The following is a 17,027-nucleotide window of genomic DNA, read 5'->3' as shown; positions in this document are numbered from 1 at the left end:
GTAGTAAAGTAGTTCCAGCGAATTCATTTTCATTGAAAATTACCTTGCAAAACAGAAGTTCCAACAGGTGAATCTTCGCTAATTCGTGTAACTGGAGTAGCTACCACAAACTCTGGTGGCTGATCCTCTATATCCTGAACTTTAATAAGAATTGCTGCAGTCCCAGTATTAATTCTTCCCTGGTTTGCTCTGTCCACTGCCAATACTCGAAGTTGGTAAAGGGATTTACGTTCGTAATCCAAACTATTTATTAAACGTATAACTCCTTTCCCATTTACAGTTTGGACTGAAAAGCTATCTTCGTCTCCATCTAGTTCTTGTAAGTGATATAAAACCTGCAATATTTGTATTTTGTTTCTAGAACACTGTACAGCTTTCCGAATTTATCGGAAAAATAATAAATATTTTGATTTCGATTTTTCATGCAAGGTTTTGATTATGGTTTTAATGAATTGACAAATGACAACCATTTGACATAAAAAAGAAGGTTCATTTGAAATGAACAGCCTTAAAAATTGGGTTTGAAATTATTTATTTATATTTAATTCATTTTACTTTTTTTGAGACTTGTGAAATCATATAAATGGAACACCATTATATGCATGTATTTATTTCGTTTCATAATAGATTAGATAGGTAGATAGATAGATAGATAGATAGATAAATTAGAAACATTTCATTAGAACTTACTTGACCGTAAGCTCCTTCGTCTAAATCAGTTGCTTCCACTGTAGTTAAAATCCCAGGTTGGGCATCTTCCTTAACCGTTATGGCGGAAGGATATGGTTTAAAAATAGGTTCGTTGTCGTTGACGTCCTCCACTAGCAATAAGAAACTTTGCGTTATAAAGTTACCCTCACCTAAGTGACCGTCCGTAAGGGTTAAAACAAATGAGTATTCATCACGCACCTGGGAGAAAAAAAAGAAAACTGTAATTGAAGCCAGCCAGCCATTATAACCAGGTATATTCAAGTATTTCGTTTATCGTAAAGTGTTACTACCACTCGTGAACATTCGCACGAACAGCTAGTATCTTTTCAGGGGTAAGGGAAAATAAAGAGGAAGAAGAAAGCACTAGGAAGAATGAGAAAAAGGAAACGGGCATTTTGCTCCCCAACTCACAGTGAAATAGGAGTGGTAGTAAGTTTATTCTCATGGTATTTTTCGCCGGACTTCTGTGGATGTGTAGTATTTACTGGTGCAAGCTGGCCTAATTCATGCTGAAGAGTACTTGACTACAACATTCATAATTATATAGTCTTATTCAATATAAGTAGTTACTTACCTCTCTATCTAATTCCTTAACTAAATATATATTAGCTTCGTTGGATGAAATGGCTTCTATTCTTAAAATATCACTACCGATTTGGTTTCGAATACCAAATTGTAAAGCGTCTCCATCTGGATCTATCCCTCTTAGTCTGTATATAAGGCTACCTAAAAATGTTTATTTTTATTAGATATAGATTACAATATATTCAATGTAATTAATAAATTAACAAAGAAATAGGTACCTAGATTCTTTTGTTATAATAAACTAGCTCCTTTTGTAAAATTAACTACTCTGTAACGTATGCTATATAATAATCTACATAACTAGGTAATATTTGTTATAAACATTTTTTCTGTTACGATCTTATTGAAATAAATGTTGCTGATATTTTTTTTATTTATAGATCTCAGTACTCATATATACAAAATTATATAGTTACAATCTGTTATACTATAGACTGATATCGGGGTACGTTATATCGATAAGTTATCAGACTTTGCTTCCAACTAAGTGTGTTACCATTGTAGGGCTTCCTTTCCCCCTGTTGGGTGTTAGTTGTCTTGGAAACAAGTTCCCCTTAAACCAATTTCCGGGTGTCCGTCCCGTAATGCGATGTTTTACACTCAAACGAACTTAAATATTTGTGCATATTGCAATGCTTTACAAATGCGAATGAGCGTGAAATGTAGTAGGTTTCTTTAACAAAGGTCTTTGAACCCCTTTAGAGTTATAATATCTTTACGTTTTGTGTACCGTATGCATAAATTTAGAGTATAGTAAAACAAAATAAAATATTGCCTATGAAACTCATAGGTAACGTGGCTTCATATTTATAAAATCGGTCCAATAGATACAGATTATCTCATACGTCACAAACTCAGAAATTAACCTCTTTTTCGACTATTCGCCTTGTTTTTCGCACGAATACAATAGTATTAATACGTTATCAGATTAGTGTTTTTGTTGCATAACTCTATGCCAATATGTGTTATAAAGGGGTGAAGTTGTTAACAATATAGAGCAGGCTTACAACGATGTTCCAAAAGCACACGTTAACTTACCAACTGGTGTGTCGGGGCCCTCTTTCAGTCTTATTACGATTTCAGAACGCCCGTCTATTAAGAATCTCGGTGGTCGGTTACTTTTAACTACGTGGCACAGAAGTAAAAATATAATTACTCCTATAAATTGTGGAAATTTTAATCGTACTCTAGGTGGTGTTTTCGCATTGTTCGTAGTATACGTTCTTGTGTACATGGTTCACCTGCAGCATCGGATATCATATGTTATTGTGAAAAAGATCATTTTCCCTGAATTTTCCCTCACACGGTTTCTCCGTGGGAAGCTGCGTGCTCTACGGGTGAAAGTGTTGACAACACGCTTTACTTAATCTCTGGTACGTGCTGGGTTATTGGCGGGCAGCTGTAAGAGACAGGTGACAATATTGTTAAAGAAAGGTGATAACGAAAGTATATACCGAAAAACGATATTTAGCAAACTAGCGTGACTGCGCTATTTATTTTAATGATAAGCGTCACGTTTAAGTGTAGATATATATTGTTTATATAATATATCTGATTTGTTTTAAAACGATGACTGTTTATTTTATACACTGTAGACCTACTGAGTATCGGTTGAATTTTGATATAACAAATAATGAGCATGTATAAATATAATATTGTAAAGTAATTTTAATTTAACTGCTGCGTTTTCGATTACTTGACACGGCTGATCCCCCTGCGGTAAAGTTTTCTTATCCAAGGTAATTCGTGGTTACCAAAAACTAGGTCGCCGAGTTCAATAAAGAATTGGGCTCTGACAGTCTCAACATTTTTATTTATATTATTGCCTATTTTCTCAATAAACATAAGAAGAAATGGAGACACCCAAACCCTGCCTACGCTACAATCACAAACTACAAAAGACATTGCCTATCAGAAAAAAGGAGTTAGGATAGTATTTAGTATTTTAGTAGCATCCTTTGGATGTAGGTACACCAAAGGTCAATCCACGCACTAAGTGTAAACTATTAGGTTAAATTAAATCTATTTCACACGATTCCCTTTTAATCAGATTTTTAATGATGTTAAACTGAAATCCCAGTATGTGGGTTACAGTCGTATGGGAACCAGTGCGTGTCAAAGGCTGTTAACTGGCCGTGTCTTATTGTCTCGTTAGTACATACCTTGCCTAACTCGAGATTGGAATTATTTTATATAGCATTTATCTTTACATCTGAAATGCCCGTGACTAAATTTTACTATCAATACTGCTTTGAACATTCACAATCGATTTACTTACGTATAAAAGCGTAATAGACAGCAACGAATTATGTACCGATATTTCTCTATTTGAAAAAATTTTTTGAAAGTATAGGTATTATTTGATAGAAGAAGATAGAAGTAGTTGTAACAAAGGCTAGAACATAGTTACTATATTATTTTTTCAACAAAACCGAAACTATTTTTAACACTATTATTCGTATTGTATGTAGTAATAACGAATTTTAGTATACAAGTAACCACTACGTTAGGTTCTTCGTCAAGGGTCGCCCTTACGCATGTCGCTACCAGAGTGAACCTTCAGTTCATAGACCTGTTAGGTTGACTGGGATCCACCGGCTATTGGGGTTGTTTCCCACACAAATAGAAACCCATGTGAACCAAAATAAAATACTATTTTTATCATTTTGTCCTAGTTAGATTTAGTTGTAACAACGGCTTTTTTTAACATCGTCGGCAATGGAGCTGGTGGGTCGCCTGATGGTATGCGCTACCACCGCGCACACCATGAACATTTGGAGAGGCGTAAGGTCAATTGCAGATGTTACGCTTCTATAAATGGATTGCCGACTTAAAATTGGTTATGGACTAATGAGAAGAACAAAGGAAAGGACTGGGAAGTAAGTTAGGGATAACGCGTTGTAAGGAAATCAGGTTTTAACTGTATACCTATTAGCTAATTAATCGTTTATTTATTGTTTTCTAATTTCGTTCTCATTCACGTGATTTTCTTTTTAAATAAGGCGCTACAATAATATAAAAAAAATACAAATTTTGTAAACTTCATAAAAGAACACAATATATCAACAATAAAGCATAAACAATAATAAAAGTCAGCACATGAAAATATTGCTGCTTGTTTAAGTTCTGCGTTGCGCAATGTGCATAGGTAGACATTATTTTAGATGTTAGTTTAGCAATTTGGAAATTGTAATGATTTCTTTAACACAAAACTTCTCGATTTCTTAAGCAATACGATAACGTAGAAAAACATTACAAAGTTAATAAAAAGATTTGATGTTACGACCCAGCTCGGATGTTTCCAATTTTGCAGAACGAATTCAGTAAAAATAACGAAATGTTATGGTATCAAGGTTTTTTTGGCGTTATGTAAACTGAAAAAGCTGTTATTATTTGTGTTATTTAAGTACAAGTAACGCATCATTAGTACATTTGTATTGATATAATAAAGCTATATAATATAAACTAAGAATATTTTAATGAAGCGCATTGAAGATAAAATATTTATTTTTTACCCGGTTTATGTGATTTTATGATGAAATATGTACATGTAGGTGACGTATTTCTTATATTACGATAAGATTGTAGAGTACCTGGTCTGAAAAACTTCAGATTTATAGCTTAAGGAAAAAATGATAGCTATTTCAATGTAAACAAATTTGTACAGGTTACGTATTACTTGTCAGATTACATATAACTTACACTAAAGTTTCTTTTCCTTAACGAACAATTACCACATTTATAATTTCATCATAACTAACATTAAAGTTTAAAAAGTTACGTCAAATTTATGAGAAACAGTCATTTCTATGGCACATTCACACGCACCGGTCTCTCCAAACAATGGTGACATTACATAAAAAATAATTAAAAGTGACCTCGCATTACTGGACAGGTTGCGGTTTATGAACATGGTTATAATCAAATGTTCAACACTAAAAATATAGAGTATTTTTTTGTCATTGCGGGCAGCTGACCAGATGGTTCGCCTGATGATAAGCGATCACCACCGCCCATGAACGTTCACAGAGGTAGTGCCTCTGCGAATGCGGTGCCCGATTTTAAGGGGTAAGGGATAAGGAAAGGATTGGCGACTGTGAAGAAGAAATGTACTCTCTGAACTCACCGAAGTATGCTTCTAGAATCTTGAAAAGTAGGTACCTGGCTATGTGATATTTCATTAAGAATTTCGTGCTATCATATCTATAATATGTACATACCTATATTTTATCATAATATGTAACTTTAACTTTCTAAGTAGAATATTATGGAAAAGTTGCTTCCTTATTAAGAACGTTATTAGCAGGCTATTTGATTCGTGTGGCATAAGCACTATCCATTATGTAAGTCATTATTACCATAATTACCAAGTAGATATGGAACACATTACCAATATATAATTTTCAATTAGCACATCCGTCACAATAAATACTTATTTAAAAAGAAACGCAGATATACATGTACTGATTTTTAGAAAAATTCACACGATTTGAGTATCATTGATATGAGAACAGAACCGATGAATAATTCGTCAAAATCCATCCTGTCTGATAGAAACAAAAGACTCATTGGGTGTGAAGGCCGATGCTCGGAAAGAATGGGAGAGTGTAGGAGGTTGAACCCTGCTTTTGTGAACTATCATTCGCATACGAGGATGTGTGAGAATTTTGCTAATGGGTAGGTATTGCAAGCTGTCATATCTCTGCAGGCTTGTCATCACTTACAGCTAATGAATTCTGAGATTTAACAAATGAGATCTTGAAGGTATGTTGGCTTAGCGCCTGCTATATTGTTATTCAAATTAAAGGGTACCTAAATGGCCTGGGAATTGTCACTGTGTATACTAGATATTGCGCTTAGGTTATTGTAAGCTATATATACATAACGATGATTTTAAATATATTTTACTTCAAATATTTATTATATCTTTTTGCATGATACTTAACTAAGATACTATTTTGATTACAAAGAATACATTTAAATTGAAAACCTATTTTGCACTTTCTTTTTTTTGACGTTATTGAATTTGACGTAAAGGTGTGAAAAATAGAAGAATATATAACTGCTTATCTTACTACGTTCTTTTTGTATGATTACAGTTACATATACTTTGTTAAATAGGTATCATATATGTTGAGAAAGTGTATACAAATTAAACAGGTATTGTGTATGTCTGTGTGTAATGGCGTGACGAAAGACAGTGAAGTGTTTACTTTTATCCAAAAGGAGTTCAAATCACTCGCCGAAACGAGAGAAAGCATACCCTCCGTTACTTCATTAAACATTTCAAATTTATTATATATTTCTCTTTGTTTAGAAATTAATAGGGGGAAAATTATAGGGACCTAGTAAATAACTGTGGTATAATGATACAAAATTTAATAAGAGTGGTAAAATTGATTACTTCGTAGGTTTAAGTAGTGCCATTCACGATCTATAGATCAGTAATAAGAATTCGATGTCTACATAACTTATTTTCTTCTAAATATTATTTATTTAAATGTAACCTATAAAAAGTATACGAACTACGCTAATGCATTCATACGTAACGTACTTTACCATATTAAGTAGGTTACATTATGTTGTCTAACATAACTTGAAATCTAGATTTATTTCATTAGGTACGCTCGTGTAATATATTCCTCCAGAAAAAAAAAATACGATGACATTCCATACAAGCTGTGTCGTTGTGTTGCATATCTCTCTCAATTTACCCGACTTCATAAAAGAAGAAGGTTATCAATTCGCCTGTATTTTTTGTGATTTTTATGATCCTCTTTTATGTAAGCTGGTGCCTGCCATGTGGTGCCACTATTTGATGCGGTTTAGGTTTCTATTAAAAATAATTGTTGGCCATCAAGTTTGGTATCTTTTCACTTATATTTTCTTAAACTAATAAAGTGTGGTGATATGAATGAATATTTCAAAATATTGTATATCTACATATAGCTACCAGTCACCACTGACTCCAATCCTCCAAAAATATTAAATAGAAGCATAACACAGCCAATATGCTATTTAGACTATTCAGGGATTAGTTCTTTAAATGGCTGATACTCCCTAGTACATTATGTTATCAGTGATACTACTAACCAATCAACCTCACAAAGTTTCGACGATAATAACCGTGGTGGCTAGGATGAGAATAGTTTGCCGTCTACTTCTAATTTATTTTTATTTGTCTGAACGAAGTCCAAAGCAATATAATCTTTATTACTATATAAATTCTTATCATAAACCAAAAACTTTAAAATGTTAAGATTTTATTGTAAAAATATATTTATTAGTCATTCGTGCATACTAATAGGTGCCTAAACATAATAAAATCCGATAAAATCTATACGCGAATTAATGCTATGATTTTTGTGAGGCTACAGAAATTATACTTTAAAGCGTGCTGAAACAATTTTTTCCCATGAAAATTTCCTTCGATTACGCGGCCGAAGCCGATAGCTAAAGATTATTTTTAAGGGTGTCTATTTCCTAAAATATTGGATTAAATGTAATAAAAGTCGTCGTAATTTAATTAGTAATCGCTTACTTTTTTAGGTTAAGACGTAGTAAGTTAATTTGTCGCTAATTTACATCATATAGGATATCATGTGTGTGATTTACGTAATTATTCTGGTAAATTTATATTTATGTTACAACATATAAAACCTACCTACTTTACATTTTCTGATTTACAATCTTTACACATCAAAATTTCTTAGTTACTTTCTATAGCTCTTCGTCATTTTAACTTTTTTTATAATCATTGATTAGATGCTAATTTGAATTCAGTTCCCTAACAACATATAACATAAGGTACAAAACGTGATGATGTCATATGTTTCGTACAAAATATAATAAATAAAATGTTCATTTACATATATTATTATCGTAGTAAGAAACTATCTAGCAATCTGTGGCATAGCGGCATACCTACTCGTATTCATGCTTAATTCTATTAAAATCTTGTTTAAAAAGGTTGTACGTGATATAGTTATAGTATGTACTAGTATTTACAAATGAACGCCAACGAGTCATACGTAGGTATGTCTCATTCAAGTACACAGATGTCCGGTGATACAAAGCAGGTGAACCGCTTTTTATTAGCGAAAGTATCACAATTGCACTTAATCACAGGGCCGCTTCCTTCATTCAGATGCTCACACTATGTTGCTATTACCACCTATTACTAGTTACAACTGACACGCGCGCACGCAATTCAATAGCTATTATCGAACATGCAGATGGAAAATTATTTGTCTACTTTCCCTTGTACTATCAAATTAGAGATTAAACGTTTCGGCCGATCGCTGAGGACTATCCGAAAGTATAACTTATTAAATACATGTGATAGCAGAAGAGATAAATAACTTACAATTGTAAATATTCATCACAATACATAGGAAAAGTTATTAGGTAATAGTTTAAATGTAAAGTGTGAAAATCTCTATCGGTGTACACTGTACGTTATCTTCTCAACCGTTGGTAATTACTTATATAGGGATTAAATTAATATTAAACTGGTGAAACTTACCAAAATAACAACTTTAGAATGTGGAATAATATTTGTTATGCTCTAGAACTCTCATTATGAGAATTTTTATCTTGGTATGAATTAAAAAACCTTATTTATTAGGGTCTTTTCTCTCTCTATGGTGACAAGTAGGTGGAGTTGTTTATATCAAATCAACCGATTGATTCCAACACAATTACATACAAGTTCAATAAATTTATCGGATTGCGATTTTATATACCAATAATACCTCATAATAAAACACTAACCACACGTTTACCCTGAAAGTAAGCTGACACTACAAGAGTTATTATAAGTCTTTATAGAAAGCGAATGTACTTAACAACAACATACTTGATCTACCTGTCAATAATTTCGGAGTTTTTGTAATTGTGATCTCTTTATAATCATATCGTTTGAACAATCTACATTATTAGATATCTACTCATTTTTACCATAACTTGTTTCTGTACTTAATAAATATCCAAAAGCATGTTTGTGGCACCATGTTTACAGGCCTAAAATACGCTCCAAATCAAAATGTAGAGTCTCAATCCAGCGGTTATGAAAATTAAAAAAATAAACTTAAAAGGAAATTAAACCAGGATTATTGTTGTAAAATGCAAACACTTCTACACTACTTTTTTCTTCTTGTTTTAAACAAGGGCATTCGCCCAACGCCGGCACAGGTGAGCGACGCGGGCGCATCGGGCGTGACGGCTCGACCGACCGTACCCCGATAGTCCCGCAACGTATCCGGTGTCCTGTCTCTGGATGATACTTTATATATATATTGAACTTGGTTACCTGTTTTTTAAGCTAGCATTGTCATCAATAATTTAATTTCAAGGGTAACCTTGTAGGATTTTAGTATAGGTAATGTGCATGTTGTGCGTCTATCAGATAGCTTGGGTTACATGTGAATTTGTTTTGTGAATTTTTATTCGCAAAGGGAGAAATTGTAAATAACTTTTTTCATTTACTTCTACAAAATCAGGTCACTCAAATTAAGTTTTACCACTTTGGACTTGAATACCCCTGTATCATATCGCGTCTTTCTCTCAAATATTAGAATACGTTAATTTCCCAATTACGCGAACGTATTTTATAAACGTCCTCTCATTGAAACATGACTTAAAATAAAATAGAGCATTTACTAAAAGAGTTTATTTGATTAAACATGCATTTTTATGGAAAAAATCTGAATTGATTATTGTGACATTCTTATTCGTTAGTTAATTAGTTACTAGAGTAAGTTACGTAAGTTAGTTAGTTACTTTAAATTTAAAATAATATTTTTATCATGATCATGTTTTTTTATGATGTGTATGCGTCGTGTCTATATCTTCACAATAGCTTTACCGGTATTTTTTCCGGTTAACATTCCAATAAAGGCCTCAAATACATTATCGAACCCTTCAGTGATATGTTCCTTTATTTTTATTTTACCTTCTAAAATCCAATTTATAAGCTCTTCAAATGCTTCTGGCCAACGGTCAAGCCATCGATGAGCTAAAAATCCTTCAATTTTCAGCTGCTTCATAACAATGTCTAATTGTAAAATAGGAGCCTTTGGTAACTGAGAAACATCAGCATTATATGCGCTGATACTACCGCAAACAGACACTCTACCGAAATCATTCATGTGGTTTATGATCATACTGCTCATTTCTCCGCCAACATTATCAAAGAAACAGTCTACACCGTTCGGAGCAGCGATTTTAAGTACTTCATTTACATTGCAAGTTTTGTAATTGTACGCCTTATCAAATCCCAGCTCGTTCTGGAGCCATGCAACTTTATCATCTGTTCCTGCAAAACCGATAACCTTGCACCCTTTAATTTTAGCAATTTGCCCAACAATAGAACCAACTGCGCCAGCTGCACCAGTCACAACAACAGTTTCACCAGCTTTAGGATGACAAATTTCAAGAAATCCAAAATATGCTGTGGCGCCTACAGCGCTTATTGCACTTATGCCAAGAGATGGTGATAAACCTCTTAAATCTGGAAGTTTATACACAATATCCAATTTAGAATTAACTTCATTTGGATTAATAATGCAATAATTACACCAGCTACAATGTGCAACGACTTTGTCACCAATTTGGAATCGAGGTTTTCTGGAATCTTCTACTGTTCCCACAATGAAGCCGAATTGGTCAAATGGGGTGGGAAATTTCCTGTTGTATGCTCGTTGGTATGGATCTACACTTATCCATTCTGTTTTGATGAGAATTTCACTGCTTTGTAAAGGAGGTAATTCATATTCCACAATATGAAAGTCATCGCGTTTAGGAAATCCTTCGAAATGTTTTCTAACGACATATTTTCGAGCTTTAACCATGTTTGCGTGATTTAACCGTGATAGTCGTTAAGTAACTGAGTCATGAATAAAGATTAAAACAACTCTTCACGATAATGCTGTACATACTATATACTACGTTTTCAAGGCCGGATCCATCTTTGGTACAAGGGAGAGGGGGAGGGAAGCCACTTGGTAGTGGTTACGTCACAAGAATTTAGAATTTATTATCGATAATAGTAGAATGTGGCCCTTTTCTTATTATTATTATCTTATATTAGTACCATATAGAATATACATAAAAATGGAAGTAAAAACCAGGTATTACTTCTGGCATTATACATCAAAATAGTCAGCCCAGGTCATGATTACAGTGTCAGTCATAATTACAGAGTGGCTAGTCGGTTAAATCCCACGGGCCCCAAATTTTCAAATTCAAAGATACTAAAAAGAAATTCATTAACAAAAGGGAGCGTTAGACGAAAAAGTTGGAGAACCATTGAACTTAATGAATTATTTCTTCTCTACCTACGGACTTCGATTTATTAACATATTTAAATTTTTGGCTTTCAGTCATTCATAAATTGTTAATAAGACGTATTAAGCAAGTAAATTAAACTTTTCTTTTCATAAAGCAAAACGATTATGTTGGTAATCAATGATGAGCAATATTTCCGTCATGAAAGTTAACAAACGCATATTATTGTAGGTATGTTGAGTGTCTTATACATTATCGTTGAGTTGTATGTTCTATATTAAATGATTTATATAATATGTATATACCTAGTTATACTCAATATTTGAAAATTGTGGTTTGTACCTACGAATGAAGTTAGAATTAATTATTATAACTAATTTTATAATTATTTGCTAGTAAATACATATTCTTGAGTTTGACTTAAAGTGTTTGCGCATAAGTGCTTTTCTATAAATAGATATTCCAAACGTCGCGTCGAGATAAGTAAAATAATGAATGAATTGCGTTTTATCACTAGGTAACTTACATTCAAACAAAGGCATTGACTGCTATAACGCGAAACCAATAATTTGGTCTTATGTTTTAATTTCACATTCGAAAACCCATTTACAAACCTCTTCCATTACTTCTATCCAAAACCAAACTAACGGTAAATAAAAAATCCTCCGATTTTCAATATCCGCGTATAGGCACTGCCTAAATCGTGCCTAATCATGCATTAAACTGCTTATTTCTCTGCCATCATTATCATCATTATCAAGATTCAGCATACACTGTCCGGAGCAACAGTGAGTATTTCATTAACGTACTCACTAGGTCATTCGACATTCGATTCATTACTTCTTACAACATTCCGACTGCCTACAATAACAACAGATGGGGACAAACCTTTAAACCTGGCAGTTTGTAGACCGCGTCCCTTATTGTTTTGGATTCATTTACAATACAAAAACTACACCACTCTAACGACCTTTGTACCTCCAGGGTTTCTAGTGTCTGAAATTTCCCATCATGAAACCAAATCGATCGTTGAGGCCGGACGTCTCGTATTATACGCTCTTTGCGGTATGGATCGACACTCACCCATTCGGTCTAAACAAGAAGTTCTCCATTTAGAAATTAAAAACTTTTTAACGGATTTTAAATGCGATTTATTCATTATATTATTAACCCGACTAAATGTATAATACTCGCGTAAAATCAAACAAGAAAATACTTCGAAGTTCCAGTCTCCCCGTGACCACGCTCGCTGTAAAGCTCTCCATTTTAATATACGGAAACGGAAATTCTTATTCCTCAATCTTCGCGCTTAGCAATCCCTTGTTAATACTTGTTCACAACATATTAACGAGCCTTACTCATTTTGACGTATTTTTTATCTTAATCATTTTTATACAATCTTACGGTAATGCCGGAGTATTTCTATCGCTCTCTAGTGGTAGGCCATAGCATGAAATATATATATTATATAGCCTCAGGAATATTCAATATTTAACGGTGAAATACTTTTTGAAATCGATCCGGTAGTTCCTGAGATAAGCGCGTTCATACAAATAAACTAACAAACAAATTGTTCAGATTTATATTTAGTATAGATAGATGGTTGTACTGTGGGTTATCTCGTGTATGATAAATATTATCATAAGAATGTGAGTCAATTTTTAAGCCATTATATAATTTATTTGCTTTGTCAGAGTATAAGTCTATTATATATTTTTTAATAAAACTTGTATTGTGACGCTAGTCGGTAAGCAATTAAATGTGCGACGTGATATACAAATCAATCAGAACTAATTTTTTTCTTTCAAACATTGAATTATTTAGTATTGATAATAGGTAAACAAATTAAACATTTTTATCGTGCTATTGATACTAATTTTGATTAGATTTCATTGATGAGATTACTTGTCGTTTTCAAAGTCATAACATCCGTGATGATTGAACAAAAACTACATTTTTACACATAATTCATATAATTCGTAAACAAAAAAGCTGTACCGTCGAAACACAATAAAATGTCGACTTATAGTTTCACTAACGCCTTGCCGGTATTATCACCAGCTAACATTCCAACAAAGGCATTGAATATGTTGTCAAACCCTTCAGTTATATGTTCTTTTGTTTTAATTTTACCTTCAAAAACCCATTTACAAAGCTCTTCTATTGCCTCTGGCCAACGGTTAAGCCAACGGTGAACCAAAAATCCTTCGATTTTCAATTGCTTCATAACAACGTGGAATTGTAAAATGGGAGCCCGTGGTAACTGGGAAACATCATCGTTATACGCACTTATACTACCGCATACAGACACTCTGCCGAAATCATTCATATGACCGATGATTATACTGCTCATTTCTCCGCCAACATTGTCAAAGTAACAGTCTACACCATTCGGAGCAGCAACTTTAAGTACCTCATTAACATTACAAGTCTTGTAATTGTACGCCTTATCAAATCCTAGCTCGTTCTGGAGCCATGCAACTTTATCATCTGTTCCTGCAAATCCGATAACCTTGCACCCTTTAATTTTAGCAATTTGCCCCACAATGGAACCAACTGCACCAGCTGCACCAGTCACAACAACAGTTTCTCCAGCTTTAGGTTGACATATTTCAAGGAACCCAAAATATGCTGTTATTCCAACCATACCGGCTGCCCCAATGCCAACAGATGGGGACAAACCTTTTAAATCAGGCAGTTTGTACACAAAGTCAAACATACCTTTGGATTCATTGGGGTTTACAACACAGTAATCACACCAACCATTATGTGTAACAACTTTTGTACCTATGGTGAATCGAGGGTTTCTTGTGTCTTCCACTTCTCCCACAATGAAACCAAATTGATCATATGGTACCGGATACTTACTATTATAGGCTCTCTGGTATGGATCGACACTCACCCATTCGGCCTTGACAAGAAGTTCTCCATTTTGCAAGGGCGGAAGATCGTACTCCACAATTTCGAAATCTTCACGTTTAGGGATTCCTTCGAAATGCTTTTTCACAACATATTTACGAGCCTTAACCATATTGACGTATTTTTACCTTGGCTATCGGTAACAAACTGAGTGAATAATCATTTTTATAAAATCTTATGCCAGCGGCGCATTATTATCACTGATAGATAGTTGTACTGTGGGTTATCTTGTATACGATAAAAATAATCGCAAAAATTTGTGCCCGCATAATTACAGATTTATTTTACTACTTTTCTCTGATCTTATATTTCAATAAGAGAAAATAAGTATCTAAAATTATAAACCGCAGATCTCATCTGAATAATTATAGTTATATTGTTACCGAGTATTTCACACGGTTTCCAAGACAACAAAAAGTTCGGCCGACATCGAAGGTGCAGTATAACGTAAATCACCTATATAGCTATCAGACTGGTTCCGGTTGTTTTACATAAAGTATAAACTGATGCTAGTTACTTGTAAGGATTGTTGTAAAATATATTATCACATATATGTATCTATAAAATTAAAAATCTATAAAACTATAGTTCTTTATAGAAAACTCCGAATTTATACAAAATTCCTAGGACCAAGGCGAATGGATGCATTATCTTATAATAATTAATATTATGAATTCGAAAGTTTGTATGCTTGTGTATTAGTTTAAACTGTGTTTGCTCTCTTTTTAATGTAACATGATAACGACTTACTACAATAAATAGCCCTAGTTCCTGGTCTTATATTTATGCAGATTTGTACAATAAATCATAGACGAAGTTCTTATATTGTTCATTTTATCTTTCTATCTCAGATAGACATTAAAAAGTATGATTATCAAATTAAAAGCAAGTGCTTTAGAGATTCAAGAACAATAATTGTAAATTGCACAACAATGAAATCATGGAAAAATTAACCGATACTTCTTTCATACTTCTTCATTCTAGTATTTTTATCGTCCGTTCTTTATAATGTGTACTCCATTTTATATTGAAAGTTTTTAACAAATATTACATATGTTTACACAATGGTTTATTATATGGTCCTACCTATCCTACCTTTTGAGACCATAAATATATCTATACGTATAACAAAACAAAAAACAGTATATTTCCGTACATCGAAAATTTTTTGAAAAGAGTACTGGCTATAGACGTTTCATAAAACCCAAAACGACGCGAGCGAAGCCGGAAAGCTACTTGAGTTACACCAAATTTTAAATTATGAATGTATGTATATATATTACCTACATTTATAATTTAAAATTTGGTGGTAAAACTACAAAAACCTTTTTTTAGTCGTCGTAAGGTAATAAATTTAATGACTAAGATCGGACCTGGACCCGAGGTCATTAGTAAATATAAAGTATTTAAAACAAATCTATTAATTAATTTTAAAGTATATTATTAGATTACATTTCGCAGCACTTTCATTGTCGATAAGCAATTTTTATGGATATAAAATTGGCTGGCCTATAATCGCTGATCTGTCACGATCTACTTAGCGCTATGATTTGTGTGTTGACACCGATGGCTTTACTCTCATTTATGGATCTGTAAAAACTATTTATTAGATACTACTATTAATGATTTATTTATTAGAAGATATTTTTTTCTTAATAAATCGGCATTATTTCAACCAAGGCTATTTGGAGTTCATCACTCAAACGAGAGAAAGTAGGAAGTGTTTTTATGGACCTATTTATATGAATATAATGTGAATTAATAAAATGCTTGAGAAACATTATTCAAATTAATATAAACTACGTATTTTGTCAAATGTATTCATTTGCTGATAATGTCGCTATGTAAGTGGATAAATTCAGGAACACCTTTTGACGTACCTGTTTTTTCATATATTAAAAATCATGTCATTGTGATAAGCTAAATAGAACATAATATCCAGTAGTTATCCAACCGGCGCTTCTTAATTATTTTTGCCTTTTTAAATTTAAGTTGTAGCCAAGAAAGAAGTCTTATGGGAAATGTATATAATGAAAAAAAATCGCGAAACATTGTAATAAGAACTCATTCATTCACTTTGATTACAGTTAGAATATAATTTAAAGGCGTTCACAGTTTTAGTAGATATAAATTAGAAAGTATATAATAACTTCTTTTGTTTTCAGGCTATATAAAAACGTATTTTTTACGAAAGCGAATTAGCAGCGTAACATATCTCAGATTGGTATTTATTTTAAGTAGATAGATTAAAATGATCTCCGAAACATATTTTTTTTATTTTTGTAAATCAACAAATTTTTGTAATAGCTACATTAAAATGTTTAAAATACGTATCATATGTCATCTATGAGATGAGGTTGACCAATAAATGAAAATATGGATTTTTTTGTATTTTATACATTTTCCAATATTTATTTAGATTATATGCTAACAACAAATAACACTGATAGAACTCAACGTCAGTTTATGAAACAATAATATTATATGTATGAAGAAAAAGAGTACTTATTCTTTCTTAAATACGC

General features: G+C 32.8%; 3 protein-coding genes across 3 annotated transcripts in view; all 3 read right to left on the bottom strand.

The window, feature by feature from the left end:
- Positions 1 to 17,027, bottom strand: part of LOC119834349 (cadherin-23) — a 29,716-nt gene that overhangs the window by 12,486 nt on the left and 203 nt on the right. The window contains exons 2-5 of the mRNA XM_038358692.1: positions 2,335 to 2,695; positions 1,286 to 1,437; positions 691 to 909; positions 44 to 335 (exon numbers count right to left, since the gene is read on the bottom strand). Of these exons, the coding sequence (XP_038214620.1) occupies positions 44 to 335; positions 691 to 909; positions 1,286 to 1,437; positions 2,335 to 2,530 (859 nt within the window). The 5' untranslated portion in view covers positions 2,531 to 2,695. The remainder of the gene's footprint in view (positions 1 to 43; positions 336 to 690; positions 910 to 1,285; positions 1,438 to 2,334; positions 2,696 to 17,027) is intronic.
- Positions 9,959 to 11,204, bottom strand: LOC119834212 (prostaglandin reductase 1-like). Its single transcript, XM_038358544.1, has one exon. It carries the CDS (start codon positions 11,145 to 11,147, stop codon positions 10,140 to 10,142), a length of 1,008 nt encoding a protein of 335 aa, XP_038214472.1. The 5' UTR covers positions 11,148 to 11,204; the 3' UTR covers positions 9,959 to 10,139.
- Positions 13,538 to 14,644, bottom strand: LOC119834213 (prostaglandin reductase 1-like). The gene has a single exon (XM_038358545.1). It carries the CDS (start codon positions 14,612 to 14,614, stop codon positions 13,607 to 13,609), a length of 1,008 nt encoding a protein of 335 aa, XP_038214473.1. The 5' UTR covers positions 14,615 to 14,644; the 3' UTR covers positions 13,538 to 13,606.

The sequence above is a fragment of the Zerene cesonia genome, chromosome 19 (genome assembly GCF_012273895.1).
Source record: "Zerene cesonia ecotype Mississippi chromosome 19, Zerene_cesonia_1.1, whole genome shotgun sequence".
NCBI lineage: Eukaryota > Metazoa > Arthropoda > Insecta > Lepidoptera > Pieridae > Zerene > Zerene cesonia.
This window is presented reverse-complemented; position numbering and strand designations above follow the sequence as displayed.